Raw genomic sequence first — 15,881 nt, 5'->3', positions numbered from 1 at the left:
GGGGGAAAGAACACAACTATTCCTTCAGTTTACAAAAGCTTAATTAGGCAGTCAGCTGAAGGAGATTCCTATTTGCAAACAGATGTTTGCAAGTATGTCTTTGGTTCCTAGCTAACTTTTGTCACAAGAAATTGTTTTCAATACTGGGACTAGAAGTGGCAATATTTGCTGAAAATGCCTTAGAATGTGCTTACTGAACTAAGACTAGATATGGTCTCAGGATGGAGGACATTTTCCATTCTACTGGAGGAAACAGTGAAATTAACATGTTTAAGACAGCAAAACAAGGCACTCAAGTAATCCACTTGTACAGTCCTGCTCAAATACATTCATGCTTCTATCAAGAACATCTGGAGCATGTACATTCAGCCAAGTAAACATAGCTACACACTTTATTCACTCATTATATGCATTTATGTACATGCATTCATGTTGAACACGGGTGTCAAACACAAGGCCCGCGGGCCGAATCCGGCCCGCCAGACCTCGTCATGTGGCCCGTGTAGCGCTGGCCGTTCTACATAGGAAACCTCCACTTTACATGCATTCAGGAAACCTCCACTTGTTTTTATATTGAGCGCATGCCATCCTGTGATGTGACAGATACAACCGGCCCTTTGAGGGTGACCAAACTGCTGATGCGGCCCCCCGATGAATTTGAGTTTGACACCCCTGATGTTGAAGAACAAGAGTTATCTAAGCAGCTTACAATGACAGTATTAAAATGCACTCACACCCATATACACCTCGTATAGACACTGGAATGGTTGGGGCCCATGCAGACAGTCTATGGACCTAACACCCCTAACAATGGATTAGGAACATGGGAAGCTGTCTTCTACTAAGAGAGAGCATTGATTCATCTGTCATACCTGGAAATGCCAGAGATTGAATTTGGGACTTTCTGAATTTAAGGAAGATGCTTCACTGCTGAGTTATGGTTCTTTCACTTTCTCTTATGACAGTTAAGTGTCCCTGCTTTGGTGAATTTATTAAGTTCATGCTCTGAAGTTGGGAAAGGGGAAGAGATCCACCTTGAACTTACAGTGCTCTTTTGTGACATGCCAAGCTTAGCATAATGCCACAGACATGACCCAACACTTTGGGCTGGCTACCAAAGTCAGCCCAAGATCAAGGAAGCTACTACCAGAAGCGGGAGCTTCCCTCTCCCTTGTGCTTTTTCACCTACGCTATAAAAAGTATTCTGGGCCATTTCAGCACTTAGCCAAAGTCGCCTCATGGAGATAAGCTGAAAGAGTGCTCTAAAGCAAGGTGAACCCTACTGAGGCAGCCTAAAGGTGAGATTCCAAGGATTCATACTGCGACCCAATCTGGTTCTCACGCCCCATTATTTCCAATTCAAAGAGCCCCTATGACATCCAAATCCAAACTCTTGTGTGAAGCAGTTTAGCAGACAGCAAATAAATTTAGCACTGTAGATCACCAAACCCCTTACTTGGCATTTGAAGGGCCTCTCTGTGGAATGAACGTGTTTAACATGACAACTTAAGTGATCAGGCCTGTATAAGAAAGAAAAAAGTAGAGACACAAAGAGAACACATTGTTACACATAACACAGTGTAGGTCATTTATAAAACCCAACATCCTCCACAATAAACAATTAACCAACCACCCAAATCTTTCAAATCCATACTTCCCTATAAGCAGCATTCTAAGTGCATTCCTCAAAGAGGTCACATGGCTTGCCTGTGATTATTTGCAGGTCTGCCTAGAAAAAAATTAATCCTCCCCAGCGGTATAAATGGGATATACCCCATTGGTATAATTCTCTTTTTAAGAGAAAGATCTACTAGCTATTAGAACTGGAGATCATCCAAATAGAACAGAATCTCTGCTTCCCCAATACTGCTAGATTGGTACTCTTTCTGGTCTGTATAAAAAGAGTTGTTTTAAGATCTCCATCCACGCCCTGCTCATGCAAGGTCCAATGCAGACCAACATAAATAATTTTTGTTTTAAATTCACAGGCAGCATGTCCTATCACTTGCAAAATTGCCTTTAGATTCAGATTTTAAGACCCAAGAAGGGTCACTGTCCCCTCCCCCACCCCACCCCACCTCCCGCACTCACTTTCCTTATGGCCCCTTCCCACCCCCACCCCCCGCGCGAACACGGAATGAAAATCCAATACTTGAGCTCGCCTGGGATTTTCTACATGGTACCTCGAAAAGCCTTTTCCACAAACACCACAGGTGTAGGGTTTGGTGATGCCACCCTCATGAGACCTCACGTGATAGGTCATGCGGTCCTTCCTTTTGAAACGCTGATTGCAAATTGGGCACTCAAAAGGCTTCTCATCTGAGTGGGACAGCTTGTGCCTGTTGAGGTGGTAGACATCACGGAAGGCCTTGCCACACATCTCACAGGCGTGGTTCTTTTTGACAGGCTTACTGGGCTTCTTCGCCGTCTGCGTTACCGGCATGGCCGTGGCACCAGCACTGCTGCTTGGGTTGGTGGCGGAGGAAGACGTAGTGACAGTTGAGAGGATACCTGCGATGGTCGAAACCAGCGTTGACCGGTTGTTGTCACCTGCGATGGTCGAGATTAGGGGCACCATCGTTGCAGGAGCTTTCTTTGGCCGTGACACTAACTTTATCCCTGTGTGGCAGGATTCATGGCGCCTCAAATGGTAGCTGTCCCTGAAGGCCTTGCTGCAGTATGTGCACACAAAGGAGGTTTTCGGTTTCTCCTTTTTAATCCCGACTATGGTATCTTTTAGCGTTTCCGGTGGGGGCTGAGGTTTCTGTGTTATTGGTAATGGTAAAATTGGTTTCTGGTCGGGGGGCTCAACAGCAGAGCTCAGGAGTGGCAGCAAACTGTTCTGTGCTGCCTGCTGTTGGTGATGTGATGCTTCGTGTGCCTAAAAACAGAAATATTAATTTGTAACTTACAAATGCACCACTTAGCTTTGATAAGGGAAGACTGCTCAGAAACCTGTTGAGATGGCAAATTCCACGCATTACCTAATCTGGTAGGATTTAATTTGGAAGGCAAGAGCTGCCCTTCACTGGAACCGATTTGAGGGGCCCCAGCTCCTAATGTTCAAATGGCACTTAATGTGTAGGACTGTGCACACACAAGGCAACAAAAGGATTCAAGCTGCACACAGAGAACACTGAAAGCAAATCTGTACATATCTTACCTTGCTAATTTATACTACCACCACCAAAATTCAGGTTTTTAATTTCCTCGCCCCTCCCCCCCCCACATTAGCAAGAGTCAGGAAGCCTGACACAAGAATTGAATGAAAGTTATACAGACTGAGCAAACAGAAGGGACAAGACATCCAAGTTTTACCACAGGCCTGACTAAAGTGGTTTCATTTTCAAGTCATCAGTCAGTCAATGTGCTTTCAAATTTTTGACACTGTAAGCAAGAAACCTGTCTTAACAAATGAATCTTGTTCTCATGTACAGCCAGCCAGCAGTTTGTGGCACACCTTTTATAGAATTACCTCCTCCAGGAGATCCACCTAAACTCGTCATTTTCTATTTTTAGGAAGCAGGTGAAGGCAGTTCATAAAATCTTCTTTATACTTCTTTATATGAAGTACTGGAAACTTGCTATAGCTAGTGCAGGAGTGGGAAACTGGATCCGTAGCTCCCCAACCCACCCCCATGGGCTGAATTTGACATGTGGGGGCTGCTCATCTATCAATCATCTGACATTGCAAATGACATTGCAGTGCTGTGATGCACAGATATCTACTGATAATCAGGATTTCAAAGTGCTGTGCAGTACTTTGAAGCTCGGCTGATCAGCTGATAGAGCTTTTAATACCAAAACAGGTGATTGACAAGTAGGTGTGGCTTGGTCAAAATTGCCTATAGATGGGCCAGAGGTTCCCCACCCTCAGGCTAAGAAATGGAAGAGTGCGGTTTAAGTACTGGTTTAGGCATTTGCTTTTGTTTACTGTATGCCTTTTAAATAGCAACCAGTATCAAACTTCCTGGTTTGAGGGAAAGCTAAGAGTATGAACCACCACAGAACATGTATAGAGAAGGAGAGCCTACAGAAACAGCTACAGTCAGGGCTTCTCTTCTGACTAACTCCCTTGTGCTCTGCAGCTAAGAGGAAGGCCAGGAGGGCTGTATACGATATACAGTCGTACCTTGGAAGTCGAACAGAATCCGTTCTGGAAGTCTGTTCAACTTCCAAAACATTCGGAAACCAAAGTGTGGCTTCCGATTGGCTGAAGGAAGCTCCTGCAGCCAACCAGAAGCCACGGAAGCTGTGCTGGACATCCAGCTTCTGAATATCGTTCAAAAACCGGAACACTCACTTCTAGGTTTCAATTGTTCAGGAGCCGATTTGTTTGGGAGCCAAGGTGTTCAAGATCCAAAGTATGACTGTACTGTAGTGTGCTTTCATCTCATATTTCAGACTAATTCATGTTCATTTGCCGAAAGTGCTGGGAATGTCAAACTTCCAAAGTCTTCCAATACACCTCCCAAGACATCAAAATCCTAATCCATGCTCCATTAAGAAAGCCACCCACACGGCCACCAATGGGATCAGAATGTTGATCCTCAACTGGCTAACAGGCCAGGAATAACAAGTAATGTTTGGTCCGCCTCACCCGTTACTTAATACAACTGTCCTCTGTACTTACTCAGCCCAAAGCCACATTTTTGTACGTTCTCAACTGGGGGTGGATTTTGTATGGATTTTAATTGTAGGAACCAATCTTACTTGGAAAGTGAGGTATTGGTCCATCTAGCACTTGAAGGGACAAACTTATCCAAGAGAAAGGAAAGTAATACTGATCCTTTTGTTCCCAGCAGGTATATTCTACTTTATTCATAAAAGTATACCAGAGCGGTTTAAAACAATTGCATGTAAAACACTACAATACAAAGCATACAAAAAGTTAAAATCAAGATCAGCTAACTATTGTGGAAAGATGTATAACTGCCTACATAAGTCTGATGGGATAGGAAAGTTTTCAGCAGGCATTTAAAGTTTGAAACTGAAGGAGCCTGCTGAATCTCTTTTGGCAGAGCATTCCAGAATACTGGGCTGGTGCCACTAAAGCTTTGTTTCTTGTCAAATGAACCTTACCAACATAGTTGGTGACACATCAGGAACATCCTTCTGACAGTAAGAGCTGTTTTACGGTGGAACAGACTCCCTCAGGAGGTTGTGGACTCTCCTTCATTGGAGGTTTTTAAGCAGAGGTTGGATGGCCATCTGTCATGGATGCTGTAGTTGAAATTCCTGCATTGCAGGCAGTTGCACAAATGACCCTTGGGGTCCCTTCCAATTCTACAATTCTATGGTTCTATCACACTCCAGCAGATGACTGAAGTGACTGAGCTGGGATATAAGGGTTCAGGTGGTCCCTAAAGTAGCCTGGACCTAAGTTGTTCAGAACTTTGTAAATCAATAAAGACATTGAACCTGGTTTGGCTGTAGATGGGGAGCCTGTGAATATACTTTAACATTGGTATCACATGCTGTCAGCCAGATGCCTCCATCAGCAATGTAGTCATAGCATTCTGCACCAGCTGAAGCTTCTGAACCAGGCCCAAGGGCAGACCCTACACAGTGTGTGTTACAGTTATCCAGCATCGAGGTTACCAATGCATTGACTACAGCAGTTAGGACTTGCAGTATCCTTCAGGCTAGAAATAAAGTTAAAGCAGAAGGCAAGCTCAATGCAACTCAGCAGTAGTAAAATTCACTACAGAACCCATTTTATTTTGTGACGCGTCTTGAACTGTTTCAAAATATTAATAAAACAGTTTCTCTTATTGCTGATTATTGGGAAGTATATTTATGCAGATTGACTGTTGATGAATTGAACTTTTTTTAAAGAGCAGGTCATCCTAAATAATAGAAAATAGGCAGTAAGGATTGAAAATTGCAGCTAAAACATTTTTTTTTAGGTCACTGCTCTCAAATACTTACTGAAAATAAGTTCCCCTGAGATTAGGAGAACAGATTTGCATATAATTGGTCTGACCCAGAGAGTCTCATGTAGACTGCCCACTCAGACTGCCACAGTTTTTGTAATTTGCTTTGGGTTACTCTTTTGTGATGAAAAGTGATATAACAAACAAACAACCAACCAGCAGGGTGTTCAAACTTTTTCTCTTCAGTGGACTTTTCCCATTTTGACTGAAGTGCTAAGGAATGGCTATGGGTTGCAGAAGATTCCAGGGAAATTTCCAAGGATCCCAGAAAAGAGAAAGAGAGTTGCAGACCACAAGCTTTGCACTGCAGAGGGTATCTAGTTCAATTTCTAGCATTGCCAATTAAGATCTCAGGCAACTAGTGATGGGAAAGATGTCTGCCTGAATTTCTGGAGAGCAGCTGCCCGTTAGAGCAGACTGCACTGGGCTAGAGGAACAAATACTTGGACCATGAGGTTATGCCTTATGTTTATTATCACTCCAGTGGTACCTCTGGTTGCGTACTTAATTCGTTCTGGAGGTCTGCTCTTAACCTGAAACCGATCTTAACCTGAGGTACCACTTTAGCTAATGGGGCCTCCCACTGCAGCTGTGCAGCCACTGCACGATTTCTGTTCTCACTCTGAGGTAAAGTTCTTAACCCGAGGTACTACTTCCGGGTTAGCAGAGCCTATAACCCTGTGTTTGTAACCCAAGGTACCACTGTATTGACTATTTGACTTCATCACTAAACCTGCTTGAACCAAGCATACTCCTAGAATATAGGTAGGCAGACTTAAGACATGCAGGATCTCCTTTTTCTTTTTTTCTTTTTTACTAAAACCCCAAATCCTCCAACCAGAACAAAAGACACACTTAGAATTAAAACATTCTAAACCCAATAACTAGTTTTTAATACAGTACAACTGACAGAACTTTCAGTCCTTCCACAAAAAGATCCCCTCCCCTACTCCTAGCTTTCTTCATTTCAGCCATATAATGGGGGAAGCAAATATTTTGTTGTTGCCATTGTTGAACCACCAGGATTGTGTTCTTAAAGTAAATTGCTGGCCAACTTAAATAGCAATGTCACCTGCAAAACCACTGAAGTTTCCACCTTTTTACTATGCCATTCTCTCCCACTATAAACACAGGAGCAAATCCTCAACATAAGAACTGAGGTAAATGGACATTAGAGTTATATAATCCCACCCACAGTAATTTCCCCAAAAGGAAGATAAGCCACTTGCTTTCTAAATACAGGCGTTCATCAGGCGGATATAGTAAGGTGCACGTTTCAGCAAACCATTTTTTTAATTCCTGAGGGGAGCAATTCTTGCAGCTAATGACTGGGTGTATGCCATGCTGCTCAACATATTACATGATCCCTATCTTAATGACAGCCTATTTGGTTAACTACAAGTTACAAATACAATTATAATGCCCAGTCTGCTCTATTAGATTGTGGATACATTACATGGGGGATAACACAACTGTCGACACCAGTCCACTGACAGGAAGGCTGCTTCTGAAAGCCAACCATGAGCCCGCCAGACAGACAGTACAACCAAGTCAGTTGTACTTGTAATAACTTGTCCATGCTGGAACTAAACACAAGGAGCATGTACGGGGAACTCACACCTTCTGACATGTATATATTTAGTAACACAATGACTAAGGCATTCCAGGCTGAAGACAGGTGAAAATAAGAGATGTACTTCTTATTCTGTCAGCAGCTCCTTGGGGAACAGATTTTAGATCGGCAAATATCGAGGATCTGGTGACAACCCAAGAGGCTTCACTTCTAAATCCATAATGGGGCTATGGCCTGCAAGCCATATCACCTGGATGCCATGGAGAGCACAAACAAGCTGGGCTCAAGGACAAAGGGAATAGTTCTAGCTGAACGACACTTCTATAGAGGGAGCAAAGGTAGGAGAGGACATGACATTTGGTTGGATTTCTCACTTTGAAATGTTAAAAAGAGCTCACAAGAGAAATATTCTCAGATGAGCAACTTTTCAAACGCATGCTAACCTGTGCTTAGGGAGTGTATGCGTGGCCCTGTTTCTCGGCATTTAATGAGAGCTTTTGACAGTGCTCTGTATCAGACAGAATAATAAACCAAGGGAGATGTGAGAATAGCTGCTAGCTGTATCCCTGTTTTGAAACTCACTTGCCCAGCATGAAGACAAAAGAGATCCCATGTACAGTTGCTCAAGTATTCCATGACTCTGCTTAAGAAGGGGCGTGGGGTGGATTCCAGCCATACTCGAGTGTTATCTAGGGGTACTATGTAAGATTTGGCAACCTTAACAAATCAAAGTTGTACTAAGCTTGCTTTCCAAGTAAAGAAAAGTATTTTAAAACCATAAATGGGTCTCACTGTATAGGACTGGGGAGAATTCAAGCAGAGACTTCTTAAAACTTGCCAGAGTACAAGTTGACCCTGAATGACTGCAGAGAAAGACAACTGTACACACTATGTCATTTCCCAGGAATGAACAGTTTGCCTGTACTCTTGCTCCTACTGGAATCAGACCCTATAGGTTCTCTTCAACTGGCCAAATTAATTGTTACCAGTACAGTTTATTTAAATTTTGTCTATAGAGGTAAGAAAAAAATTGAGGCTTGTTTCCTTTCACGCTGTATGAGCTGCACTGTCATTTGCTTTTCGATAGTTGGGATTAACCAAAATTAGTCATACATTTTTAGTCTGAATCAGAATCCAGCGTTGAAATGGTTCTTCATTTGAAGACAGACCTTATTGAAGCTGAGTTAAACAACCATGTTTTGAAAGAACCTCCGCAGTTCATGTCTAGAGGCACTCCATCAAGTACTAAAGTGAAAAACAAAGCCTTTCACAAACTTTTGCTACTAGAAATAGCTTAAGGAGACTTGCAAGGCATGCTGAGTGAGTAAATCCAGGCCATGTTATGCTCACACTAGAGGCCTGCACGAGCCTTGTGAGAACTGGGCTCTCTGGATAGCATAGGCTGGTTCTGAAACACCTGGATAGCTTATTTCAGAGGAAAACAAAGTCTAAACAACATGCAACCCTCTCATGAGTTGCACAATTTCAACCATATATTTTCACTTGAGATAGTCTGACTTAAACCAGCTAACCCACCTCATATACAAGGATCAGCCAGCCGGTGACCCACAACATGGTTCTGCATCATGTCCACAAGCCACCAGGCACAGAGTGCAGGAAGTGACAAGAGAAGTTCCCAAATATTTCAGCTTCCCTGCCCACCTTTCTGCCATTCTCTATTCCATCTGCACATGGCCTGGAAATTAGATAGCACCTCTGGCCACTTTCAGCAAGGCTGGAAGAGGAGACATTTCTGTCCTTACAGAGTCCTCCACTATATTCCAAGCTGAAAAGATGGGCTTAGGAGAGTCCAGACTCCCATTATTATGAAGTTAGCTGTTGCTGTCAGGTTTGTTTTTAACATTTATTTATTTCACTTATTAGACACCTAGTAAATGTACTTCTATAGCCAACATAGAATTAAAAACCAAATTAAAATATTACAACCCCAAAATTCAATAAAAGCCACCCACAACAATACAATAAAATCAGCAAAGCATAAAACAGCACATGCAAGTCACTAATTACTAATTCACAATCAGTAGCACATCCCTCCAAAAGCAAAAAAGAAAAAAGCCTGTGCAAGTACGTCTGTCAGATGCTGCATCTGAGAGTTTATTGAGACCAAAAATGGCTGCAACCTTTTTCCAACTGCCACCTTTGAAATGATTGCTTGCTGAAGATAAATGGCACTGTGTTGTTCTTTGGGGGGGGGGGAGGTACTTTCCAAGGATAGGTAATGTGAGTGCCCAATTTTGTATGAATTGCACAGAACCCTTTTTGCCCCAAATGCTCACAGGCATCTTTAATATAGCAGGGATTGGAGGCTGGATGACCAGAGCGTGAACCCAACACAAGGTTCCACTTTTCATCAAGATTTCAACTAAAATATCATAATGATCCTGTAAAACAATTGCAGCCAAGGATGCAACCACTGGAAACCCAACTCAGACAAGCTTTAACTCTTTTACTGTATGTATATTTCCTTGTAGGCTCTACACACAAAAACTGAAGACAGTAAGCATTCAGAGCCCAATTATCTTCATCCAAAGTTTTTACATATTTTAATACACTGCACACATTATCTACGATGGCAGCCTGGAAGCAGTTCTCAGCAGGGGGCCAGGGCCATAGCCACCTCTATCAAAGTAGCCTGTTAGTGATTAGCACAGCTCCTACATCTGCTTCCATGCCCTTCCCTTTACCTCTGTTGTTAACTGAGGCACCAATAAAAAATAATGGAAGGGAAAGATTTGGCCCAAGGCACCTAACCTAAATCACATTATCAAGGCACAAACATATCAGTTCAAAATGGAACACAAATCCTTCAAACAAGATTCAAGAAACCACACTTTAATAAGAGCCTTTTAAAGCTTTTGGGTTTGTGTGGACCCAGCAAGAAACTATGGTTTAGCATCATTAGAACAAGCTTAGCTTCTCTCTGGACTTGCACACTCTTCTCCCCAACCCCCATGCAACCATGAGAAGACATTTAGGTCCTCTTTTATTACCAGCAACTTGCCATTTTATCTTGAAAAACTGAATTATTTTACTATGGTTAATAGAAACAATCTAATTTCAAACCATAGTTAAAAGAGGCTGCCATGCTTTCACTAATCACCAGTAAGATTTAGGGTTCGGATAATAAGACTAAACTGTGGTTTATCTGAAATTGAAGTGGAAGCTTCCAAACTCTTCTTTGCAGCCCCACCAGGCAAGGGGGAACGTGAAAGTCTGAGGGAGGCTAGGTTCATTTTTTTAACATAAAACCTACGTAACTGTTAAGATGGCTGAACTCTATATACTCATAAAGCTTTCTGCTATAAAAGTAATTTGAACAAGGATATGTACTTTAAGACCTGGGTATCTCACCTTGCTAAGAGTTTGCTGAAACTGGTAAAACAATGTCCCTTTTCTGCCAAAAGCAATGGTTTCTGTGATTCCTAATGATCTCTTGCATTAAGGCCTTCTAAAAAAGGATCAGAGGCTAAATGGTAAATGAGAGCATGAGCATTTGACTATCTTTTGTTAAGTCATTTTCATTCACTTACAGTGTAGTTTTTATTTAGCCTGGGTTTCAAATCAACAGCTTATGATTTTCTTTCTATTACTGTGATTTCTGTGATAGAAAACAAAACAGTTTCAAGACCCAGGGTTCAAGGATTGGCATTGTGAACTTTCATTGCCAGAAGCAAAGTTTTTTTGCACTGAAGCCTTGATGTCAGAGCAACCAATTAGCATAAGTGAGTCATACCTTGGTTGCATTATTAGATGGGTTATCTTTCCCCCAATATTAAACATGCAACGTGTACTTCCTAGGCAGCTATAAAATCTGCTTTAACATATACATAAGCTCAGACACTGGTGTGTAGGCAAAAGTTACTCAGGCTTAAAACCTCCACCTTGCTTCAGAGCAGGACATTTTCAACACATGAACAAGATCAAAAACCTTTAAAAAGTGGGGAGAAATCCATCATGCATACTAATTGACATTAGCATATTTTTATGAAATTGACCTCCTCATAAGATTAATTTTTACCCCAACTCTGAAATACTGTACCAAATTATTTAGCGAAGCAGTAAAAGCCAAGTACAAATATAACTGTGAGACAGCCATTAAGGTCCTAACATATATTTTCACAATAATCATTCCTTCAAGTGGTTATTATGGAAAGAAGCCAAGGGAGTAGAGGTTGGTAAAGAGAAGAAAAAATGTATCTTATAACCTATGATTCACTAAGGAGATTAACAATGTTCAAATCTCTAAACAGGGAAAATAATCAAACCCATCATTGGACTGCAGATGTATCACTGCTAGAATCTGCCTATGGTAAAACATTTCATTCCTTGTATTCAAAGATAAAAGTCACACAAGAGCTCTTAGTTATCATAAGCTCAAACAGATTCTGTTTTCAAGAGGATTTTTTAAGCCTGCATCCAAAGACTGGGCACCTAAGCGAATGACTCATCTTTGTACTTGGGTGACTATTTTCCTTTAGAAGAGAAAGACTGCAGTGCATTTGCCTCAGATTTATTCCTTCGCTTCATGTTTTCAAACTGGAGTCATGCTTTGTATTTTAAAGAGAACAGAAGACTCAGTGGGAAAATGACACAGACTTGTAATTTGCAGAGAGGATTATTTTACCTTCAAGAAAGAGGGGGAGAAGAGGTATTGTAATTAGTTTACTTTTTCCAAGCTAAAAAAGGGGAATGGTTTGTAATCTAGGGTCTCACTTGGATTGTAGATTTAAGGAGGAAGTAGCTTGGCATGCTGCATTCCTTACAGAATATTAATGCTTTTAAGTGACTCAAGTTGTAGGCTGTATGGCATCATTTTGACTACATTATTCTGGCATCTTTTTAAGAAAAAGCAGTTAATGGGAGTTTTGTTTTTCAAAGGGGTTTAAGCAAGGAGAGCTGCTTAATAGAAGACACGTTCATCATTCACTCAGGCCCTGGTTTTAGAGAGCAATCCCTCAAAAATTATCATGGGCAAGTATTCTTTGAAATCAAAACTGCAGACTAGTAAATTGATTAGGACCTGAACATATCCTGCCCCCACCCCAGATGGTTTGTCCCAACATTTTCTTATTAAGTCAACAAATTCCAGCTACATTATCAACATGCTCTCTCCTCAAAGAAGCCCAGTATTTGATTCCACATGCAGGTAAGGGGATTCCTGACCTATATCCCAATAAAGAGGGTTAGGCGTGAAAATTAAAATATAATTTGTCCTTAAGACTTTTCCAAAGAACCACTTACAAATAATTTTCAGGAGACAGTGGACTACTTTCCTAACAGAAGAATAGTAAAAACCCAGGGGGTAAGTAGAAGGGCTTTATGTGACAGAGTAACAGAGAGGAAACAGAATAAGGGAGAAGGGAGAAGAGAATAGTAATTTAAAGTAGGAGAACAGAACAAAAGGGTAGAGAAAGTGACAATTTTTTGAAGAATGGGCTAAGAGGAAATGAAACATGTGAATACACATCTTTAGAAAAAAGGGAGAGGAAACAGGACAAACTGGAGAAAGTGATAAATCTTTAAAGAAAAAATATGCTTTAAAAGTACATGGTAAAAACTGAGGGGGGAAACAAAGAAAAAAGGTAGAGGGAACAGAAAGAGGGAGAAGGAACCAGGAGGCACAGCAGATAGAAAAATATGAGGGCAAAAAAAAAGTAGTAAAAATGGGAGGACAAAGTTGCAAAAGGTAGAAGAGCATAATTGTTTAGGGAACAAGAATTAGTAGCTCAGTTCAAAACTGGAAAACAACAGAAGAGGGCAAAGAAGGGAGGAATACAGAATTCCACAAGCCAAAGTAAGGAGGGGCAAAAGATCAATAATTTGTAGGACAGAAAAAGAATGAAAAATCAGTAAAATTGGCACCACCAAAAACATGGTTAAAAAAAGAGAGGGAACAGTTAAAGGTAACATGCTAGGGGTAAGGGCAGCCAAAGTAGCAGCAACTTACAAAGTAAGAAATTCCAGAGTAGCCGTTAGTTTCAGAACACACACATACACACATAAGGCCCTAATGCACCTTAAAAGACTAAAGGGAAAGTGCCGATGAGTAAAAGAGGGGATAAATGCAAATAAAGCACCAAAGAAAACATAAAAGCAAAATAAATGGGGCAAGGGGGAGGGAGCCAGCACTTATTTTTAATAATAAAAGGCAGCAAAAGTATCTTGGGACAAGAGAAATAATGCAGACCAAAAACTACTAGGAGCCTGGGGAGTAAAAGGTGTTGAGAATCTTTCGAGGGGGTAGAGAGGACATGGTAAGGATTAGTTAAGGAGTCCCAAAGCAGCAGAAGTATTGAGGGAGAAAAATAAGCAGCTCAAAAACACAAGATCTAGAGGAGATTGAAGTGAATGAAAAGTATGCAGAAAATCCTATTTTCCATTGTGGGAGTGAGGAGAGAAAAATAATTTAAGATTCCCAATTAAACACGGGGTAGGGGATGAGATGAAAAATGCAAAAAGAGTTGAGGGGAGAGAAGAAAGTAGGGTGTACAGAGAATCTCATAGCAGGCAGTTAGTTAAACATCCAAAAGAACTGGAGGGAGTTGGAATAAAGAATGCAGCAGAAAATGTGGTGGCAAGGGAAGGAGCAAGAGAGAGTGCACAGGGAAGCTCATGGAGGAAAGAGGGAAAATTAGTAAATGAGTCCTAAAGAACTGGGGGGAGCCAAAGAATGCAGCAGCTGAAAATGCGAGTGAGGAGAGGGATATGCAAGGGGAGGGGAGATTAATTAAAATCGTAAACAATTAGAACATAAAAAAGAACTAAGAGCATACACACACACACATATATATATATATATCAGTAGAAAAATCCGGTGGGGTGGGGAGAAAGAAAAACTAATGTGTCAAGGAGTTTAGCACATAAAGGGGCACGGATACTTGAGCACAAAATGAGAAAAAGCACAGAAGCCCCAACAAGTACAATAATATATATAGGAACAGGTTTTGTTCCCCTTAAAAGCCACCGATATGAGCCCAAGATGGGGGGGGGGACTCTAGCTCAATGGGTGGAGGAGAAAACACTGGATGGCCCCCTTAAAAAAAAGAAACGTAGGCCACCAATATCTGAGCAAATACGACGAGTAGACGGGAGAGCGGAGAGCAGCCACCACTCCCCAAATTAAAGAGAGAGAGAGCTCGAATTCCTTCTTCTTTGGGAAGAAAAAATGGACACACACAAAAAAACCCAACCAGCTACAGAAGGCAAAGTATTGGGGGGGAGGAGGAAAGCCACCTCCGCAAAACAGGTTTGTGTTTGTTTTTCGGTAGTGGCGGGGCTGCTGTTTCGGACGCAGGCGGCTGCGGGGGGGGGAGGGTGCGGGAGAGAGGAGAAAAGAGAGAAAGAGGGAGAGCGAGCGCGCTATAGCCGGCCTCCCACAGCGCCGTAGAGAGCAGCTACATTCTCCTGCCTCCCTCCCTCTCCCTCCCGCTATTCCGCCCCCCCCCCGCCTCGCGCGCGGCTATTCTAGCGGGGGGGGGGGTCGCCCGCCGCTGCTGACAGAGCGAGCCGGCCCTTTGCAAGAAGAATCAGGGCCTGGCGGGGAGGGTTGCGCGGGGTGCCTTGTGCGGGGGGGGGGGGAGGCAGGCAAGCGCGGGCGGGAGGGAGGGAGGGAGGGGGGGTTGGGGGAGGGAGAGGCGGGGACATTTAAGGAGGGGGGGGCTTTTCAGAAGTGCGCGCGCGGTACGGGGGGGGGGTTGGTTTTTGAAGAGGGTGGTCGTCTTCCCTCACCTGAAAGAGGAACGCGGTCCAATTGGCTTCCATGGCTTTGGAAGCGGCGGCGGCAGCCGGGAATACGGAAGGTTATATATATATATATGTTTTTTAAAAAAATAAAAAATAGTGCCTTCTGTATATAGATAGATGAGAGTTATAAGATATAGATATATATATAAATGGTGCCTCCCTCTCGCTCTCTCTCCTCAGGCCCGGCGGCCTGGTCTTTTTGCGGCTCCTCACAGCGCCCGCTCGCTCTTCCTGCCTGCTCGCCTCCCTCTCCCTCTCTTTTTTTCCCCTCTCTCTCTCTCCTCTCTCTCTCCCCCGCCCGCCCCCTCCCCTCCTCCCTCCCCCGGGCCCCCAACTACATGGAGCCGACAACAAAGCACAAGCGGCGGCGGCTGGGGCTGCGGCGGCGGCGGCGGAGGAGGAGGAGGAGGTGGAGAGGAGGAGGCTGCTCAACATGGCAGCGCCACAGCGGCCGCGCTTCCGCTAACCCGCGGGCCGTACCAATACCCCGAATAGGGGGGTTCGGCGGGGAGAAGGGAGAGGGCGGAGCCGGATGGGGAGCCGGGGACCCCGCTCCTCCGCGCCCTGGCCCCAGGGGGGCTGAGCTCCGGTGCGGTGCGGGGAAGAGA

The 15,881-nt window shown here is 43.1% G+C and overlaps 1 protein-coding gene across 3 annotated transcripts in view; it reads right to left on the bottom strand.

Annotated features, from left to right (window-relative positions):
• VEZF1 (vascular endothelial zinc finger 1) overlaps nucleotides 1–15,566 on the bottom strand; it is a 28,078-nt gene extending 12,512 nt beyond the window's left edge. For 2 of the 3 annotated variants that reach the window (XM_053367565.1, XM_053367567.1), the window contains exons 1-3: nucleotides 15,259–15,566; nucleotides 2,163–2,881; nucleotides 1,457–1,520 (exon numbers count right to left, since the gene is read on the bottom strand). In XM_053367565.1, the coding sequence (XP_053223540.1) occupies nucleotides 1,457–1,520; nucleotides 2,163–2,881; nucleotides 15,259–15,291 (816 nt within the window). In that variant the 5' untranslated portion in view covers nucleotides 15,292–15,566. The remainder of the gene's footprint in view (nucleotides 1–1,456; nucleotides 1,521–2,162; nucleotides 2,882–15,258) is intronic. The other variant, XM_053367566.1, reaches the window with a different exon arrangement.
• Between the last annotated feature and the right edge of the window lie 315 nt (nucleotides 15,567–15,881).

This window comes from Podarcis raffonei, chromosome 15, assembly GCF_027172205.1.
Source record: "Podarcis raffonei isolate rPodRaf1 chromosome 15, rPodRaf1.pri, whole genome shotgun sequence".
In the NCBI taxonomy this organism is placed as follows: domain Eukaryota; kingdom Metazoa; phylum Chordata; class Lepidosauria; order Squamata; family Lacertidae; genus Podarcis; species Podarcis raffonei.
This window is presented reverse-complemented; position numbering and strand designations above follow the sequence as displayed.